Source organism: Vulpes lagopus, chromosome 8 (genome assembly GCF_018345385.1).
Source record: "Vulpes lagopus strain Blue_001 chromosome 8, ASM1834538v1, whole genome shotgun sequence".
NCBI classification, from domain to species: domain Eukaryota; kingdom Metazoa; phylum Chordata; class Mammalia; order Carnivora; family Canidae; genus Vulpes; species Vulpes lagopus.
Window position 1 is genome coordinate 123,231,758 of NC_054831.1, and position 19,919 is coordinate 123,251,676.

Consider the following 19,919-nt stretch of genomic DNA (forward strand, 5'->3'; position numbering starts at 1 on the left):
TTACATATACGTATATGTATGTATAAATATAAAACAAGGGGCACTGCAGTTTTCATTTTGCACTGGATCCTTCAAGTTACATAGCTGTCCTGGCCAGAGACCTCAGAGTTGTCCACCCAGATCCTATCCCTGCTTAGCATCTTTCCTATCCCCATTCTTCGTCACCTTTTTTTTTTTTTTTAATTTTAAAGGCTTTAAAAAAAAAGATTATTTTTTTTTAAAGTAATCTCTACACCCAACATGGGGCTTGAACTCACAACCCTGCGATCAAGCCACATGCTCCTCCACCTGGGCCAGCTAGGCACCCCTTCTTCACTCCTTCTTATACAGGTTTTCCCTGAAATGCATTCCCTCAAAAAAAAAAAAAAATCCCTAATGCCTCTTGGGCTCTGCTTCTAAGACAATGGGTAATGAACTTCAGAATCTTTCTCACCATTCTAAAAACAGTAGTAAGTTCTACTACTAGGTCTATCACAAAGTTACTTTAAGAATGTCACTCAAGGGACACCTGGGTGGCTCAGCAGTTGAGCGTCTGCCTTCGGCTCAGGGTGTGATCCTGGGATCTGAGGTCAAGTCCCACACCAGGCTCCCTATGGAGCCTGCTTCTCCCTCTGCCTGTGTCTCTCATGAATAAATAAAATCTTAAAAAAAAAAAAAAAAAAGAATGTCACTCAACCCCTCTAGTGACAGAAAAGATAGTCCCCAAGACTTTCCAGCCATGCTCCCTTGCCCATGTGCCGAGCCAATTCCACAGAGGATAGAACTGACCCATAACCCGCTCAAAGGAAAGGCACTGAGAACCATCCTAGTCTCTCCAATTTTATTATAGGACGAGTGGGGAGGGGAGGGGAGTACAAGATGGGTAGCAGGAGGGGGCTGGAGGCCCTCCCCCACCATGAGCTTCAAGGCACAGTGGGGGACAGGAAAAGGTATGAGATGAAGATGAGAAAGCCAAAGCAATCAGTGCCTTACAAGGGACAAGGACTGCTCACTGTGGGGCGGGCCCTCCTGGACCTGCACAAGGGGAAGAGCCTGCTGGGCATCGAAGCAGAGTCTCTGCTGCCTCTGTGTGGCTCATGGGACTGGCTGTGGCCACCCATGCCTGGAAGCGCAGAGACAGACCTAGGTGCCCTCCCTCCAGTAAGGGGAGTGGAAGCACAGCCTCCCAGAAGGACACGAACTTGGCTGAGCTTGCTGGCTTGAACCTCATTTGGTCTGGAGATCAGAGGGGAGTGAGGCATTTTGGTCTGAAAGGCTTTCTTTTTTCACCTCAGTTAAAATGGGCAGGGGAGGGATCTGGGGGTGCAGTGCAAACCAAACCACTCCAAAATCAACTCTGCCACTTAGTGACCTTGGGCACGTCCCTTCACTTCCCTGAGACTCAGTTTCTTCATCCACAAAATGGGAACAATTAATATCTGCCTCACAGGTTTGTTGTGAGGATTAAATGAGAAAACACAAGTAATGTTAACAGAGTGCCCCAGATAGAAAAGGCTCAGTATGGATACTTCAGTGGCAGGCAGGAGAACTCAGGGTGGGAGGCCTGGGAGTGTGTCTGAGGAAAGGTCTGCCTTCCCCTCCCAGGTTTAAGAGAGAGCCCCTGTGGGGCAGGCCTTGGGGAGCAGGCTTGGCTCCAAGGCTTTCATGAAGGCCCAAGGATCTCTCATGGGCCTGAGTGGAAGACAAGGATAGGGTTGGGGGTACACTGACCTTTTTTAAAAAGCTGGAAGAAAAGAGAGGAATATTTCTTCCCGTAGGTGCAGCTGCAAAGACATCAAGCTGGACCCATCTAGGATTTCAGATCCAGCCATCATGGGGCTGCTGCTGCGGGAAGACACTGCCCCTTCTTTCTCCTCAGTGTCAGGGTTATCAAAAATACCTACAAACTGTGAGAAACTTCACATAAAAACACTGTTCTGCATGTATAAAAAAAAGACTGGCTGTGGCTGTGGTCAGGGCTGAGGACGTAGATCAAGGCCTTCAGGGAGGCCAAGGAGGGCCAATAGCCACTTGGGGGGTGGGCAAGCTGGTCTGGGCTGCCCTGACAGCAGGGCCAGCCCTGGCTCTGGGGGAGGCTGTGTTCTTTGGCTGAGCTACACTTCTGTGGGTCTGAGGGGCAGGAGGCTGGCTCTACTAGTCCTGTGACCCTTGGTGGGGTAGGTGGTGGGGGTGCCTTGGCCCTGGGCCTCAGGAACCCCTCGGTGAACTCTCTTGCTAAGAGCAGAAGCCTACTTCACAGTGAACCTCTCCAGGCAGCTGGCCTCCAGCAAGTCCTGAAACAGGTGCTGGGTCCTACTGTTAGGCTGGATTGAGTGGTCTGGGGACTTCCTAGGTACAGGGAACTCTCCTGAAGGAGGGTTTTGCCTTGAGCCTCCAGAAGGCGGTCTCCAGCTGAAGCTGACCCCACTGGGGACAATAGGCAGAAGAGGGCAGCCGGGAAGAAGGCTCTGAACAAGAGTGCTTCCCTGGCAACCCCTCCTTAGCCCCTAGTCCAGGGTTTCTTGATGTTTCTTTTGGGAGGGGGTAAATGTAAGGAGAGAGAGGTGGCCCTGTTTTCCTAGCACCACTCCCCACTGACCTTCACCCCACAGGTACCTGAACTATGTGCCTGAGTGAGTGAGGTCCAGGGAGATGACCTGAGGCCCCATTTCTGGTGTCCTGAGCAGCTTCCAGAACCACGTGGGTAGTCCTCCCATCACCAAGGCAAAGTAGGGGGCTACCCCTTCATTGCCCTCAGATCCCACAGGCAGCCTGGGAGTGGCAGGGGTATGAGGACTGCTGGCTCTGCGCCTGCGGGGTCGGTGCTCGGCACTGGGGGCCCTTCCTCCAGCCCCCCACCTCGAGCCTGGCCTCTCAGGGACGGGACACTAGTCCTGGAGGAGGGGCAGGCCACGCCGAAGGCCCTCCTTCAGGAACTGCATGTAGGTGGCCGTGGACGGGTCTTCGAAGGTGGACGAGAAGCTGAAGACGTTGTTCTCAACATCCTCGGGCTTCATGGAGGTGATATCTAAGAAGTAGTTGGCGTTGATGTGGTGGACCTGGGAGAGGGGCTGGGTGAGGACAGCAGTGGGCCCCTGCGTGGCCTGTCTGCTCCTGCCCTCTTGGGGGAAGGGGCCAACTCGGGCCTCAGACTGTCCTCGCTCGAGGCAGATGGCAGACAGGCGGGACAGAACCCGGCCCAGGGCCCGGCCCTTCCCGTCTCCCGCCTCTGGGCACCCAGGGCCCTCTGCCTGCAGAGCTCCTCTGCGCCTCACCCACTGGCGAGAACCCAACGCCTCCCCCCTCGCCCCACTCCCCCAGCCCCTCTTCTCTGTTCCCGTGACCCTTGAACTCCACACTCCCCTCCGCCGTGACGCCCACCTACCCCATGCCAGCTTCCCCCCCGCAGGCCGCTCAGCTCCTTAAGGGCAGGTGCCCAGGACACGGGCCAAGAAACAAATGGCCGAGTGGGACAGCGCAGTTCCCAGGCCAAGTTCTGTCCGCCCTGCTCCCTATGCCGGGGCCCCGCCAGGGCCGGCTCCACCGAGCTGAGCGCCAGGGCACCGGTGCCCCTCTCCCTGGCCCCCCTCAGCTCTGCCCCCCCCTGCCCCCCTGCTCAAGAGCCTGGGGAAGCTGACTACCCTTCCTGGCCTTCAGTCCCATATGAACCGTCCCTGGGGACAGGAAGGGTCAGGGGCATGAGACGGGCTCGCTGGTGGGCCCGGCTTCAAAACCAGCTGCACTTCTTAGCGGTGCAACTTTCCCCAAGTCTCTGGCCTGTTTTGAGCCTCAGTTTCCTTGTTTGTAAAATCAGCCCTTGTGATTTGTCCATCTCCCAAAACTGTGCAAGGCCCAGAGAGAACGTGTGTGAGTGCTCATAGCGCCCCTCCCCGGGGAGAGGTAGGGTCCTGCACCCTAGCACGGCTGGGTGCCCCTGGTCCCCTCTGCTTTGCCACAAGGCCTGGCCCCTCCTTCCTCCTTCCATCCCTGAGCTGGCCACAGTGGTCCAGGGAGAGCATTCCCTTCCAGGCCGGGTTCCTGTCCGTTCTGCTGCTAGCTTGTGCTCACTGCTGCCCAGTCCCCAAAGAGCTGTTGGGGTCCCCCTTCTAGTAGGAGAGAGTGCCAGCCCGTGTGAGGCCAGCAGGGTGGGCACGACAGTTGCTATTTTAGAGATGGGGACAGCTGAGGCTCAGACTGGCTGGGAGAGTGGCAGGAAGTCGTGGAGCCAGCCCCGAAGCACGATGAGGTCTCTACGTGGTGCCCCACGCTGCCTGCAGGGCCCAGGTGGGTGCAGGGGCTGGGGGCTGCCTACCACAGTCCCGTTGGGCAGACAAATCATCATCTCCACGGGGAAGCTGTACTTCTCCAGGTGCAGGCCGGCTAGCTTCTTGTGGGCTGGGTTCTCCTGGCTGTTCTGTGGGGACAGGTGGCACACCTGCTGCCTCAGCCTCTGGCCCCGTCCCCCAGGCTCCCATGAGCTCTTCCCTCCCACCTGCCACTCACCTGCAGGTCTTCTAGCTCCCTCACCAGGGACCAAGTGCTGATGAAGCTCTCGTTGAGGAGGGTGAGGATGGGCGAACTTTCCAGGACAGTCTCCCGGAGAGTCCGCCCTGAACCTGTTCAGGGAACAGCAAGGCCGGAAGGGTGAGAGGCACCCCCACGTCTTACTGGGTCTTCTATCGGCGATAAGCCTCCTGGGCGGCCGCACGGTCTGTGCGCGCCAGTAGGATAAGATTCAAGGAGCCTGCCACAGAGTAGGTGCTGAATGGAGGGGGGCTGTAATTACAATCGTGATGTACTGGGGTCCTAGGCTGAGATGGGGCCGGGCTGGTGTCGGGTGGGGGAGACAGACAAATGACAGCCTCGGCCCAGAGACCCTCAGCCAGGAACAACGACAGCCCCTTAAAGCCGCTAAATTCTGGAGCCCAGGGCCTTTGCACAGACTTTTCTACCTAAAACACCTCTCCTCCTGTCACCTGATGAGCTTCTACTCCTTCAAAGTCTCAGCCTCCAGTCACTATCTCTGAGAAGCCTTCCCTGAGCTTCCCAGTTACAGAGTCTGTGCCACCCTGGACCTTGCCCTGTGTGACACCACATTTGTCCTTCCACACACGCTGTGCTCCCCAAGGATGGGACCACATCCCATCTTTGGGACTGACTTCTGACTTAGAAGACCCCCAGCACCTGGCATACGGCACGATGTTTGCTGATTGGATGAGGGCAGGTGCACTGTTGTACTCATCTTTATATCTGTTGTCAGACACCCAAAATCTTTGGGGGAATCTTCTGAATAAGTGAATGTGTGGCTGGCCCCGGCACTGTTTCCTCTCTGAGCTGTGTGCAACACTTCACAAGCACAGGCACTTTTACCACCATTTTCACAGATCTGGGAGGGAAGTATGTTACCCCTCCTCCACTGTCAAGAACACCAAGGCTCAGGGAGGGAAGTCACTTAGCCGAGGTCTCCACGATGAAAATGACTGAGCTGGACTCTTCCTGCTGTGAACAGCAGCTTCTTCTGAGTTCAGCACAGAACTCTCCTAAGCCCCCTGTGCTCCAACAGGACAGTCCTGTTGGCCTCAGGGCCTCCTGCACCCTACGAGGTGTAATGTCTCCCCCTATCCTCTCAGCCTGGTGGGGTCTCCCTCACCTCAGCAGGACTGGTCATCCAGGGCCCCCCACAGCAGAATTGAGTGCACCAGCTTGTTCTTGGCCTTGGCTTGGTCGAAGGCCTCGGTGAATGGCAGATAGGTGACCTGGGGTGAAGGGGAGACAGAGAGAAGCTACTGGGTGCGGCTAGGGTCCTATTCAGGAGCTGTGTGTGATGTGTGTGTTTGTGCTGTGTGTGTGTGTGTGTATGTGCACGTACAAGAAAGGGTATTGCTGGGCCACAGCATGCCTCCTGCCAAGTTCTGAATGGCACAAGAGAGGCCCCACTGGTGCGGGCCAGGCCTGCAGGGAGGTGGCCTCAGCAGCAAGCCCTGTACCCAGCCTGGAGTCTAGCGCCCACCCACTGTTCCCCCGACCCCACCTTCTTGAAGGGGTACATGGCCACCTCCAGGCGCCGGGCAGCCTCCTCCCAGCTCAGCTCCTGCTGCCACTTGATCTCCTCAAACACAAACTGGAGGGGCTCCCCTGAGGGTGGGCGGCTGTCAATCATGTTGCCGTCCTCATCCAGGATCATGGAGGGCACCGACGGGCCTGTGGCCTCCAGCTCCATCTGGGCCAGGGGTCAGTGGGGGATGACATCAGTGAGGGTGTCTCAGAGATGGGCAAGAATCCTTAAGAGACCCTCAAAGGTACACCACCCATTGCAAAGGTAGAGAAACTGAGGCCCAAGGAAGGGCAGGGCCTGGTCAAGGCTGCAGTGAGTCTGGGACAGAGCCAGTGTCCAACCAGGGCTCCTTCTACCACAGGAAGCAGTCTGAGGGCCAATGGCAGCTGTTGGGTTTTCTGTGCAGGATCAGGTGTTTTTCCAGAATCTGGCTTTGGGGACAGTTGGCCTCAGCTCACCAGGACCTCTGTCCTTCACCCTGGCCTGCCTGAGGCTCTTTGCCCCGCAGCCAAATCCTGCGTCCAGACCCGGGTAGGGACCACTCGTGTGCTCACCTGGGGGATGTAGCCAATGTCCACCTCCATGTTGCTGCTCTCACTGGCCCCATACAGCCACTCCATGTCCACATTCAGAGACCTGGGGACAGGGAGACGGTGATCAGGGCAAAACACTATCACCCAGGCCCAGGTCAAACTTTCTCTCTGAGGGCACACAACCTCCCCATTTTACATATGAGAACACCGAGGCGTGGCAAGGTGAACCCAAATTCCTGGGGCCACTGGGATTCTGACTGCAGAGCCCGGGTCCTTTTCTGTCCTTGGGCTGCCTCTTCGGAAGTCACTGCAACCACATCACGCTCCACTGACCCAGCCCTTTACGGTTCACACAGGGCTTTACATCCGTGTCTCATGCGCTTCCCACGGTTCTTTGAGGCAGAAAGATCATCAGTGCCTCCCCCAGGACACAGAGAGGGGCAGGAGTGAAAGCCTGGCCCCGGCTCCCTCTCAGGCAGGGAGCGGGCCCCACCAGGTGCCGTCTGCAGGTCGGCCACACGAGGGCGCCCCAGGACCGGCAACTAAGCACCTTGGGCGGGGTGAGCAGGGTGGCCAGGTCCTGAGACACAGGCTCAGGAGCAGCTGGTCCTGGGGTTGGTCGTTTGCCCCTGCCCTGTTTGCCATCCAGGAACCCCTCCTCCATCCCTGGGGTGGAGGCAGATGTGTCATGGGCTGAGCCTGTGCAGGGGTGAGGGGCGTGGGGGGCGCCTGCTTGCTAGGGAGAGGGAGAGGAAACCACTCCTGCTCCTGGGAGCAACTTTCTCTCCCCAGGCTAACCCAACCATCCCTTCCCTGGTGCTCAAGAGTCATCCTCCCAACCAGCTGATGAGGAAACTGAGACTCAGAGACAGCCAAGGCCTTGTCCACAGCCACGCAGTTCAGAGGTGCCATGGTGGAGACTTAACTATGGGACTCCCAGCTCCCAGCCAAGGTCTTGTCCCTGTCCCTGTCCTGGGTCACTCAGACCCACTATGCAACCACTTGCTATGAGGGAGGAATCTGGAAAGACGTGAAGCCAGGCCTTCTAGGTCCCCTGTTCCCCTGACAAGAGGCTGACACTGAGCAGGTTGGACACACAGCCAGGCAACTGGCATGGAGCCCTCCCGAAAGGCCCCTTCCCTCTGCCCTTCAGGGCCTGTGGTGGCAGGGGAGGGTCTGCTGGACTTTCCATGTGCTGCTCCCTTTGCCTGGCTAACCCTCCTAACCCCCCAGGTTTCTGCATAGATGTCTCTTCTTCTGGGAAGGCTTCTTGGACCCAGACCAGCCAAGTGCCTCCCCACCTACCAGCCCTCCCCTTGGGTGACAGGTGCAGGCTGTGGCTATGGGTCTGTGGGTGGTCTGTCAGCAGTACGAGGGTGTAAGGCTCCAGCTCTGGGGAGGGTCTGGTGGCTGCTGCACCGGGTCCCTGGCACAGAGCTGGCGGTCTAGGCCAGCTGGGACACGGTTGCCAGATGATGAATGGACCCACCTGTGCTGACCTCAGGTGGCCTCCTCCTGGGTCAGCTCCAGGCCCTTCCCAAGAGAAGTGGCTCTGGGGATTAAAGGCAGGGCAGAGAGAAGGGGCCTTTGGGCCCCTGCGCCTGAGCTTCTAGAGCTGGGGGGTGGAGTGGGGTGCAGGGCCGGGCTGGGGCCAAGGCTCCCACCTGTGGTTGGGCACAAAGAGCCGGAAGTCTCGGATGTGAGTGGCATCTTTGGAGAGGATGATGTGGCCGGTGAACTGGCCAGGTGAGAACCAGAAGGGGAAGTCAGGCGGCTCGCTCAGCTGGAACTCGGCGTGGATCCTGGGGGGAAGGCAGCCAGGTTGGGAGCAGCCCCCTGCTGAGCCATGGCCCACCCTGCTGCTTTTATGCCAAAGCTGGGGAACCCTTGGCCAGACTCTCGTGCTGAGGACGACGGGCTGGGCAAGGGGAGGAAGGAGAACATGGGGGCAAGGAGAAGCTGCGAGGCCCTCAGAGCACTGCCTGTCCCCAGGGCCTGGTTCACACATGGCTTTCTCCAGAGGCCTTGCCTGGCCAACCTTCCTCTGAGCCCTCACAGCCTCCACAGGGTGTGTGTGACCTGGTGTTACAGCTCTCACACGTCCCCTCCGGGTGGGTAACAGTCACAGCCACCATCCTCATGCTAAGCATGTTCCATGCTCCCCTTGCTCCCAGGAGGAAGTCACCACCACCCCACCCACAGATGAGGAAACTGAGGCCCAGATAGCCAACGTTGCTTGCCCAAGACCAGGGGGTGGTACGTGGTAGCACTGGGGGCTTCCAGGCAGGCCCTGGCCTCACGGTGCTGTGCCCTTCCATGTTTCCCTGGGGTCCCCGGCGCTGAGAGGCCCGGGGCAGGGGGCGGGGGGGCTCTGAGGAGTACGCACCGGAACATCACAGTGTAGTAGAAGTCGCTGATGGCTGTCAGGCAGGCAACGGCCCCCTGAGGGGCAAAGCGGGTCTTCACGAAGGGCCGAGGGTGGAACATGCTCAGGAGCCGGTGGATGATGACCTGGGGCGGGGGAGGGCAGTGAAGACCCGAGCTGGCCTGTTGGGTCCCGGCCCCCTGGGAGAGCTGTTCTGGGCCTGCAGGCCCGGGGTCCGAGAGGGGGTGGGCAGAGGCAGGCAGGAGAGCAGGTGGGTGCCTGGCCCTGGGGGTCCGGGTGCAGAGCAGACGCAGGGGGGCCGTGCTGGGGCCCCAGGGCTCACCAGGGGCAGCCCTCACCTCTTTGCCCTTGGGCGGTGGCGGGTAGAAGCGGTTGTTGGACAAATAGCCGGTGAAGACGCTCAGTTCGCTGGGGATGATCCACCAGGGCTCTCCCAGCGCCACTTGGCCCCGCGGCGGGAGGAAGGGCCGGAAGTGGCGGGCAGCAAACACTGCGCTTGGCAGGGCTGCGGTGGTCCAGTTGCGGAGGCCGGACAGGGCCAGGCGGGAGACCTGGGCAGGGGAAGGCCGAAACTCTAGGGTGCTGAGAACCACGTGGGGGGCCCCATCCCGTGGGTGGATGCAGGTCTCCCTTGAGCCCCGAGCCAGCCCACAAGCTAAAGGGAGCAGAAAGACCCAAGGGTGCTTCTGTCCGGTGATGGCCACAGGCCTGGCACTATGTCGCCAGAGCCAAGGCGCACGCCACCGCCTCTGCCCCCAGCCCAAGAAGCAGCGCCTCCTTGGCCCACTCAGGCCCAGCCCAGGCTGACACGGTGTGGGGGGCTCTGAGCAGGGCTCTGCCTGCCGCTTCCCTCCCTGGTCAAGCCCACTCGCACGGTTCCAGGCCTCACGGGCGCCTGGTCCTCCCTCCCTCCTTCACGTCAGCCGGCAGCCCTGAGTGCCACCACCTGCCACCCCCTCCACCAGCCTTCCTTCTCCTTAGACTTCTCTCCAAGTCTCCTCCTGGGGCTAATGTCCTACTGAGGGAACTGAGGTTTTGGGGAAAAATCTGAGGAGAAAAGTGGTAACCACCTCTTGGGGGAAATTTCTGGGGTAAAGAGCAGGATGTGACCTCAGAGAAGGAGAAGGAAAGTCATCCCCAGAGAGCACCCACTTCTAGGGTAGCCTGGACCTCGCTGGTCCGGACCTGGCCTGCCTGGCGTCCCTCAGCTGTTTCCTGGTCTGTAGGGCACCCTCTCTGTCTGGTGAGCTGACACGGATGAGGGTGAGACTGTGTAGACCTGTCTGTCTGCACACGTGGAGCACGAAGCCAGGACCCGGGGCACGGCCTCTGGTAAAAAGCTTCACCTTCAGCAGCCGCTCCCTGCCCCCCTGCACCACAGGCAGGGGGCCCAGCCACCAGGAGAGCAAGGGCCTGGCACCTTCGGGGGCGCTCTAGAATAGCATCAGGTTCCCTCTCTACCTACCCCCCCCCAGTGGTGGGGGGCCAGGTGCACTGGGAGGAGTAGGCTCTCAGAGCTACCCCCCAACAGGGCTGACGGCGCAGGGCCGGCTGTGCTGGGCCAGCCTGAGCCAGCTGCCTGCCAGGTCCTGCCCACAGGCCGGCAGCCTGCAGGGGAGCCCCCCTCGAAGGGAAGCCTGCGCTCTCTGGGGCGCTGTCCTGACCCGTCCTCCCTGTAAGTGCGGCTGGGCCCTGGCACCCCGCCAGTCCCGCGGGGTTCTTACTGCTTGGTGGGGGACTCGTCTATTCAGACAACTGCAACCACCTGCTGTCACTGCTGACGTTCCCTACCCAGGTCGTGTGGGGAAGGCCAAACCTGTTTCCAACTCGCTTCCTGGACTGTCTCTCGGGACATCCTCTCGCGCTGCAATCTCCGTGTGTCCAGACTGACCTCGTTAGCTCCTCAGCAGACCCATTCCCCACTCTGGGCCCCATGGGGCAAGCGGCCCACCCCACACTTGGTCACCATCCAGAAGCCTGAGTCCCTCCCCCTCCTTCCACTAGTAGCCATGGCCTGTCTTCCTTCCTTTCCCGGCATCCTCTAGGCCGTCCTTCCTCTCCATCACCACCGCCTCCCTGGCCTACCTCCTCGTCCCTCCCGAGAACTGGTCTTCTTGTCTCCCGTTTCTCCCCAGCCCCCAAGCGTCTGACGAGGGAACCCTCCCATTTAGAATCCGCTCTGGTAATTTGCCGCTGCAGCAGGAAGGCCAAAGTCAGGAGACCAGGCCCTCCGCAGTCTGGCGACTTCCCTTCCAGCCCCTTTGACTGGGACGCCCCTGCCCGTGTCCCACGTGCTCTGGGTCCAGTTGCACCAGCGCTCTGGCCTCACGACTGGCCTGGCACTTCCAGCCTCCAGACCTTTGTTCATGCTGAGGTGGCACTTCAGGGGAGATGGAAAGGCCAAGTAGGTACGGGCCGGGCCAAGAGGAAAAGTTGCTTCTGGCAGAGGGAACAGCGTGTGAGAAGGCTCACGGCTGGAAGAAAGCCTGGACATCTGGAGGAGCTGGACCAGCGTGAGCCGAGGAAGGAGGGCGGGAAGGGCAGACAGGCTGTGCGATGCCTCGGTGCCAGGACGGGCTGGAGACCTGGGCCACGGGGCCTCAGGCCAGGGTGAGGCGGCTCAGGATAGCATTTGTCAGGTGCCCTTCCCCCACCAATGACCCCCTGCCCCTCAGGTCTGGTTGATCAGAGTTCAGCAGAGCACCTGTCAGGTGCCAGGGGCCTGAGGAAGCACAGAGGTATGAGTCACAGGCCTTGCCCTCGAGAAACTCACAGCCTGGGGAATAAAACTGACTTGCAGAGGGTAATGAGCCTACGTGAGGCACCTGCCTCACCACCGGCTCCGGGGCACGTATTGCCTCCTCTGACCAGGTCCTTCTAGCCCTGCCTCCCCTGGCTGAGCCCCCTCCTCCTGCTGTCTCTATCAGATGGCACTGCCTCCAGGAAGCCAGCCCAGATCCCATCTGGGTTAGGGGCTCATGCTTATCCCTCCTGCACCAGACTGTGTCTTCGGCAACAGGGTCAGCATCACACTCGCCTCTGGACCCCTCAGGGCCTGGCACCCTGGGGGCACAGAGGGCAGCTGATGAAGGGAGGAAGGAAAGAAGGAAAGGTAAACAGAGCACAGACCTATTCTCAGGAGGTGAGTGAGCACAGTCATGTATCCCTGGTCCCACCTGTGGGCAGCCTCCACTGCCCCCCATTCAGACTCACCCCCAGGAACCCATCTTTGCTCTTGGTCATAGACTCTGGGATCAGAGGCTGGAATCGGGCTTCTATGGTGAGCGTCTCCTCACTGGGGTCAAGGGGCAGCTCCTCCTCTTCATAGCTGGCCGCAGGAGTTGACCCTAGGAGACACAGTTGCTGGAGACGGGGCCTGCCCTCAGGCTGCAGGGCCTCTCTTCTCTGAGAAAGTCCAGCCCCCATCTTCCCCCCTTCCCCTCTACTGGAAGGTGATTTAAGGGAGCCAGGCTACAGCTGGAGTAACAGTTAACAATTATCTAAGTAGCAACCAATAAGTATCACATTTTAGTTTCACAGTAGTCCTGAGAGGCAGAGAGTAACATTTTTACCAGTTCCATTTTACGCATAAGAAAGTGGAGGCTCAGAGAGGTGCAGTCACTGCCCGAAGGTCACACAGCTTGGTAGTGAGGGAATCAGGATTCAAACCCAGGCTTGTTTTACTCTAAACCCACAATCAACCATGACCCTCTTCCGAGGGCACTGTGATTTCAGGGATTCTGTTCCCTTAAAGGCTCAGGACCCCAATGCCCTGGATTCAAATCCCACTCCTCACCAGCTGTGTGATGTTTGGCCAGTGGCTTGTTATGAGGATTGGATGAGAGAATCCACGTAGTGTTAGCACCAGGTCTGGTGGAGTGAACCTGTGATAACTTCAGCTGTGTGACTAGTACTGGAGGATTCAGGATCAGGGAGCCATGGAGCTAGGGCTCAGACTAAATTCTTCTGACTCCACCCTGTGCTCTTCCCACCAGGCCAGGCTGGCTGGTTGTCCCACTTCCCTTGGTTCTGTGAGCTCAGTCGGAGATGAACTTGGTGCAGGGCCCGCCAAAGGCAGCATCTGGGCACGCAGCTGCCTCTCCCAGTGGCCGGGATCCCAGCACCAGAGAGAAGCTGCTGTCTGGGGCTCAGAGAGGAGAACCCACCAGCTGGGCCTGGTCAGCCCAGCTCCAGGCTGAGGTCAGTCCCCTTTCCTAGATGATCTGGGGCAAATCACTCAGCCCCTCTGGTTTTCCTATGTGGGAAATCAAGACCATGCTGCCCTGCGTGTCCCTGTCGGGGGGTGTCATGAAGAAATGAACGCTTGTCAGAGAGTCACTCAGAACAAGGAATGAAAGCAAGAAACAGAACCATTTTCGACACCACCTTTGGGGTCATACGCTCTGAGACAGATTGCAATGCCCTCAAGAACGCCAGTTTGGAAGAGAGGAGACTCGCTTGTCCCTGATTTTTTGGGTACCCCGTTTCCCCAGCTGTGCAAGGAGGGGCTGGAGTGCCAGTGGCCGAACTTGATTTCTCAGGTCTTTTCCTGCTGGAGGTAGGCCAGGACTGAGACCTTTCAGTGTGGAGGGAGTCACGACGAATTTGTAGGGAGAAATGAAGCCTATTTCAAGAGGGACGACTGACGGAAGGGAGGGGCCCTCCAAGGAGTGAGGCAGTGGCAGGGCTCATCATGCCTGCTGTCCCTGGGCAGGTTCGTGGGACAGAGATGACGTGTGGCATCTGCTGGCGAACTGACTGACAGGCCAACTGGAAGCATTTGGAGCAATTCTTCAACGGGAATCGGTCAGATTCATTTGGGATGCCTTTTTGTTTATTTATTTTTAAGATTTTAGATTTTATTTATTTATTCATGAGAGACACAGAGAGAGAGAGAGAGAGGCAGAGACACAGGCAGAGGGAGAAGCAGGCTCCATGCAGGGAGCCCAACGTGGGACTTGATCCCGGGACTCCAGGATCACGCCCTGGGGGGAAGGCGGGCGCTAAACCGCTGAGCCACCCAAGGATCCCTGGGATGCCTTTTTAAACTACACATACCCACTGAGTCAGAATCCTAAGGGGCAGAGTCAGGAAGCTGCCCTTTTAATCGGGACGCCCCTGATTAAAGCCCTGTTACAAAGCCGTGATGCAAAGCCCTGTTCTGAAGGATCACAGTTATTTCTGCATTTGTAAGCCAATGCAGCAAAACTTTCCAAAGAGCAATCTGCAAACCTCAGAGGAAGGGAACAATTGGAATGTGCAAGCTTATGAGTCTGCCTTGCTTTTTCGATTATTTTGCTCTTATCACAGATAACTATTAATAACAGTGTCCAGCCTGTTATGGCCTTTTAGTTTTTTTTCATAAAAAAGTTTTATTTCCTGACTTATAAGTAACTCATGACAGACAATTTGTAAATCTTTTATGGTATAAAGAAAATTAAACACTCATAACTGTACCAACTAGACATACTGTTCCTGTTTCTTGCATAGATTTGATGTTTTGGGCTCTGTTTTATTTTATGTTTTGTTTTCCCAAAACAGTTTTGCACTCCTAGTGGCCTAAGTGGTAAGGGTGGTGGTGGGGGGGATATCTTCCCCTGATGGAGAAAAAGATTTATGTGAAAAAAATTAAAAGCGCCCTCAAGCCCAGCAAGCTTGTCCAACAAGTCATTATGAAGGAACTCACTCTCTCTGTCCATAAAAGAGGACAAGGAAGCGGCCGTGTGGATGCTCAGAGAAGTGTTTGCGGAATAAGAGGTCAAAGCAAATCCACACGAGGCCGACCTGTTTACCTCTCCATCTGCTTTCACAGCAGAACTGAATGCCACTGAGAGGCACTGACCCATGTCTGCTCCAGCAAATTCACATTTTTCATCTGACCCTCCTCCTCTGGCAGGGACTGTGGTCATGGGCCAGCAAGTGGTCGACCTACCCGACCCAGCCTGAGACACGGAAAGCCCATCACTGTGCTCTGGTGCTCACTCACCTGAGAGCAGCTGGCATCTCTTCTTTGCCTTTCCCATCTATTGACCTACTTACACCTGGCAATTTTGATAACAAGATCCCAAGTTCAAGAAATGTCACAAGAAGTTGGAGAGAGAGAGAAAAAAAAAAAGAAGTTGGAGAGAAATCGACAGAGACTGGGGTGCTGGTGAGACAGTGAGAGAAGCATTTAGTAATTCATTAGAATAGCTCAGCATCTCATCTTTATAAGAAAAAAATCACTGATTACAACTAGGTAAAAATGGGTCGCCAGGATGGGCTAGGAATCTGATAACACCTACGCAGAATTTACTAATTAGTAATACTAGTAAGAGCTCCTGTCTACTGATCAGCTACTGTATACTGGTCACTCTGCAGATACTCTCCAATCCTCAAACCTGTGAACTGGTGCAGGATCTGGAGCCAGATGGCCCGAGTTCTAATCCTAGTCCTGCTCCTCCCTGTGCCTCAGTCTCCTGAACTATAAACAGGAGAATTATGACTGCGGCTATTTCACAGGACACTGTGAAGATTAAAGAGATAACTCACATGAAGTGCTTAAAATCATGTCTAGGGGCGGTCAGGGAATGTCACCTAGTATTTGCGCTTGAGAACTTGAGAACATGCGCAGGTGGTGGTGCCAGAGCAGCTCACCCAAACTGCCAGCTAGAAAGGGTCAAAGCCCCAGGGCTGCCAGGAACCCCCATCCCCCTCTCCAGGTGGCCCTCCTGCTCAGGGCAGACACAGTGGCTGAGAAGCTAGGGGCCATGCCTGGGGTGCCCCCCTCTCGGGACCCCAGCCTCTCCTGGTACCTGTCAGCTTCTCAGCAATGGGCTTGAACTCCTCGGGGCTGATGTACATATCCCGGTCTGTGTCCAAGGAGGAAAAGAGAAAGAGGCCTTCTGTCCCCAGGGCCTTCAGCGCTGACTCCTGCTTGGGAGGAAAGGACTCCATGGAGCACCATTTGGATACCAGCTGGGGTCCCAAACAGGCGGAGGGGGCAGCTCCCACCACCTTCTTCCTGAGTTCTCACAACACTTGGTCCACCCATCCAAATGTCACCTCTGCATCATCCCAGAGCCCCAGGCCCCCAGCCTGTCCCTGCTGGTCCCTGCTTCACTCTGCTCCTTCGTCCACTGTCCACTACCCCAAGGCTGTCCGATGTGGGACTATCTGGTCCCATCCCCATTTCACATTCTTTCCCCTGTGTCCTCTCCTGTCCCCTCAGCACTGTCCCAGCACACTCCCCGGGGCCACCACCAGGCCCTCCCCCCGTCCCAGCTTCAGTCCCAGGGTCCAAGTCACCCGTCTGGACCGTCTGGACCGCCCCTCCGTCTGCCCCAGGCCCTGCCTCGCACTCCCTGCAGCGGACCTGCCACCCCCAGACCCTTTCCCTCCCTTTCCTGTTACCCTCCCCGGCCCACCCGTCCTGACCGTCCATCCCGCCTCTACCCTCAACCTGTGCCTCCCCCTCCCCTTCCTCCTTCCTCCCAGCCCCTCCCCTGCCCCGCCCCCTCCCCTGCCCCCTCCGAGCCCCCCAGACCCCCGCCCCTCCGAGCCCCCCCAGACCCCCCGCCCCTCCCAGGCCCCTCCCCCGACCCCCCCCGACCCCCGCTCCTCCGAGCCCGAGCCCCTCCCCCCTCCCCCCTCTCCCCCGCCCCCTCCGAGCCCCCCAGCCCCCCACCTCCGAGCCCCTCCGAGCCCCCCGCCGCCCCGACCCCCAGAGCCCAGGCCCTCGGCCGTCCCCGCGCCCTCCCTTCCCCGCGGGCCGGACCTGCCGGGCGGCGGCCTGGGCCTGGCTGTGCTGCGCGTAGGCCCGGGCGGCGGCGGCGGCGGCGGCGGCGGCCAGCAGGGCCCCGAGCAGCGCCAGGGCGCGGGCGCGGCGGGGTGCGGGCGGCGGCGCGGCGGGGCCGGGGCGGGGGCGGGGGTCGGGGCCGGGGCCGGGGCCGGGGCCGGGGCCGGGGCCGGGCCGGGCGGCGGGCGCTCGCTGTGCAGGGCCCGGCCCATGGCGGCGGCGGCGGCGGCGGCGGGGCGGGCTCCGCGGCGTCAGCGGGCGCCCAGCGAGGCGGGGGGGGGGGGACTCCGGGCCGCCCGCCCCCCGGCCCTGCCGCGCGTCGGCCTCCGAGCGGCTTCGAGGGCCTCCCGGTGCCCTCGGGCGGCCGACGAGAGCGAGGCCCCCGCCCCCCCGCCTCCGCGTCTGCAGGCGCCGAACCCGAGGCCTCGCTGCTCCGCCGCCTGCCGGGCGGGAGCTGCCCCCCCCCCCCCCCCCCCCCCCCCCGGCCGCCCGGGCCCGCGACCCCGGAGCCTGAGCTGCCGCGGAATTGCTCGGCCTCGGGTGAGGCGGCGGCGAGGCCCTGCGGGGACGCGGTGCGGGACCCACCCGGGCTGGCGGCCTGGAGGGCGCGACCCGCCACACCCGCACCGCACCCACACCCGCACCGCACCCACACCCGCACCGCACCGCGCCCCGCACCCGCACCACACCCGCACCGCCCGCACCCGCACCGCACCGCACCCGCACCGCACCCACCGCACCGCACCGCACCCAGGAGGAGCGCACCCACCCGGGCTGGCGGCCTGGAGGGCGCGACCCGCCACACCCGCACCGCACCCACACCCGCACCGCACCCACACCCGCACCGCACCGCGCCCGCACCCGCACCACACCCGCACCCGCACCCGCACCGCACCCGCACCGCACCCGCACCCGCACCGCACCGCACCCGCACCGCACCCGCACGGCCGCAGGAGGGAGCCTTCTAGGAACAGCTCCCGGCGAGCCCGAGGACAACCGCGGCGATCGGAGCGCGTGGAGTTTGGAGAAACAAATCCTTTGGGTCTGTCACTACCTTTGGTTCCTGCGTCCGAGGCCTTGGTTCCCCCTGGGGCCGCCTCCATCGTTTGAAGGTCCCCAGGAGCTGGGGGCGGCCCTGCCTCTCCCAGGAGGGGGCACTGAGCGGAGCCCCCGGCGCCCAGGGAGCAGCGGCCCCTCCTGGGAGGTCACCGCCAACCCTGGCCCCGGTGCACCTGCCGGTCCGAGGTGTTGGAGGGGCTCAGCAGGTGTCGGGCACCACCATGACCTGGACCCAGTGTTGGGTGCTTTATGCTCTTATTTGTTCTCGAGCAATCCCGTGAGGTGAGCATCGTTTGCCTCGTTTTTAAATTAAGGGGCCGGAGCTTATGCACCCAGGTCTGTCTGAGTCCACATCCCATGCCCTGCTGCCCCCCCAGGGACTGGCCCAGCTGGCTGCTTGGGGGTGAGGACTTCCTTCCATCACCACTTCTGCGCTTCATGGATAACCAGCCACGACAGCACCCTGTGGGCAGGGCCCCAACTTCCCGGAGCCCACAGAGGACCTGACACATGGTAGGCACTCCAGCATCTTCCGGATGAGCGACTCCCAGGGATCGAGACTGGCGGGCTCTGGACCTAGCTTTTGTCCAGTGCTCTGGCCCCAGAGCCTTGGGGGACCCACTGAGGACCTGACATCTGCTGTTGGCTTCTGAAGGCTTCTGCTACTTCCAACTCATTACCACTAATGTTTGGGGACACCCTGCGTATGACAGATGCTATTAGAAAACCAAATTCTCTATCAGGAAGCAAAGTTAACAGAGCACAAAGCAGGTTAGGAGGGGAAGATTGATGAGTCAAGGCCCCTGGAAAATAAATGAGGGAAGTTTTCTTTGCCAGAATGATTTTATTTATTACACTTGGCTTTTGTTAAAGACACAGATACCCCCACTGGTCTCTGTGGCCCAGGGCTGGGGACATGGGCTGCTGGGGTTGGGAGGGAGCTAGAGGAGGAGTGGGTTTCTAAGACTTAGGCCAGTGAGCCTCTGGGAAAAGGATCAGTCTTGGGACCCAGGTCTGGGAAGACAGCTCTGGGCTTTGGCCATGGAGCAGGACTAGGTGTCCCACTGGTGGAACTTTGTCTCCAAACCAAGGACTTGGGCAAGGCAAGCCCTTGAGAAACTGAGCCAGCAGGATAGCTCTGCTCAGTGGTGGCCCTACAAGGGGTTTTTAGTACCTTGTCTCTGAGCCCTGACTCTGAGCAAGGGTAGTATTTGGGTTAGCAGCAAATGGTAAGTGCATCAAAATAAGTGGCATGTTGGCCATGTCCTTGAGGAGCTCCCAGGTTAGCAGGGAAATCATTCCTACGCTCATTCAACAAATATTTATGGTGGGTCTTCTGTGCTTGGTTCTGGGCATAGGGGATCCACCAGAAAAGAAAAACAGCATCTCTGCTCTTCTAGACAAGTCAGTGGATACTGTGACACCCGTCCCCGGATGTAAGTGGCCCGAGACAGAGGGATGTATGCAAAGGAGGGTCCCTGTGACTGTCAAGAGGGGCGAGAAGAGACTTCATGGAGTGAAAGTCTAGCCAGGCCTGAGTTCAGGAGGTCACCAGTCAGAGCACCAAGGGAAGATCATTCCAGGGGCAGAAGAGCAGAGGCAAAGGCCTGGTAGCATGAAAATCAATGCAAGTCTATGGCATTATGAGGATTTGAGTGGCGGGGGGACCCCAAGGTAGTGTGAAGGGAGAGGAAGCTGGAGGGACAGGCTGGCACTCTGAGCAACTGGTGAGAAGCTTGGACTCTGTCCTCAAGATGACAGAGTGACCCCAAGAGCGGGACGTTCAGCCACGGAGGTGCCTATCAGACTTGACTGCTGAGGGAGGGTCCTTACCCTCCCTGCTCTGTCCCTGAGGCAGAGGAGCTTTGGCTTCCACACTTGCCCCCCTGCACCGCGGGGATTGGTGCCGACACCCCAGGCGCTCCATCTGGGGCCTGGGTCACTGTCTCCCACCCTGGCCTGTTCTCTCTCTCCTTCTCTCTCCTCCCCCCCCCCACCCCTGCCTGCCCTCCAGTAGCACCCTCTCTGCTTCAGCCTGCTGTCTCCCTGGGGCACACTCACTGCAGAGGGGCCTGTGCTGTTCTCCGGGGAGATCAGAGTAGGGTTTCCTCCTCCAGCTCCAGGAGGATG

The 19,919-nt window shown here is 59.3% G+C and overlaps 1 protein-coding gene across 1 annotated transcript; it reads right to left on the reverse strand.

The window, feature by feature from the left end:
• Window positions 1-806: 806 nt before the first annotated feature.
• Window positions 807-17,833, reverse strand: SELENON (selenoprotein N). The gene is made up of 13 exons (XM_041767517.1): window positions 17,659-17,833; window positions 16,710-17,512; window positions 15,748-15,865; window positions 12,167-12,300; window positions 9,292-9,504; window positions 8,954-9,078; window positions 8,232-8,369; window positions 6,589-6,670; window positions 6,011-6,199; window positions 5,630-5,735; window positions 4,483-4,595; window positions 4,292-4,393; window positions 807-3,038 (listed from the first exon to the last, which is right to left on the reverse strand). Exons 1-13 carry the CDS (start codon window positions 17,831-17,833, stop codon window positions 2,868-2,870), a joined length of 2,469 nt encoding a protein of 822 aa, XP_041623451.1. The 3' UTR covers window positions 807-2,867.
• Window positions 17,834-19,919: the final 2,086 nt, after the last annotated feature.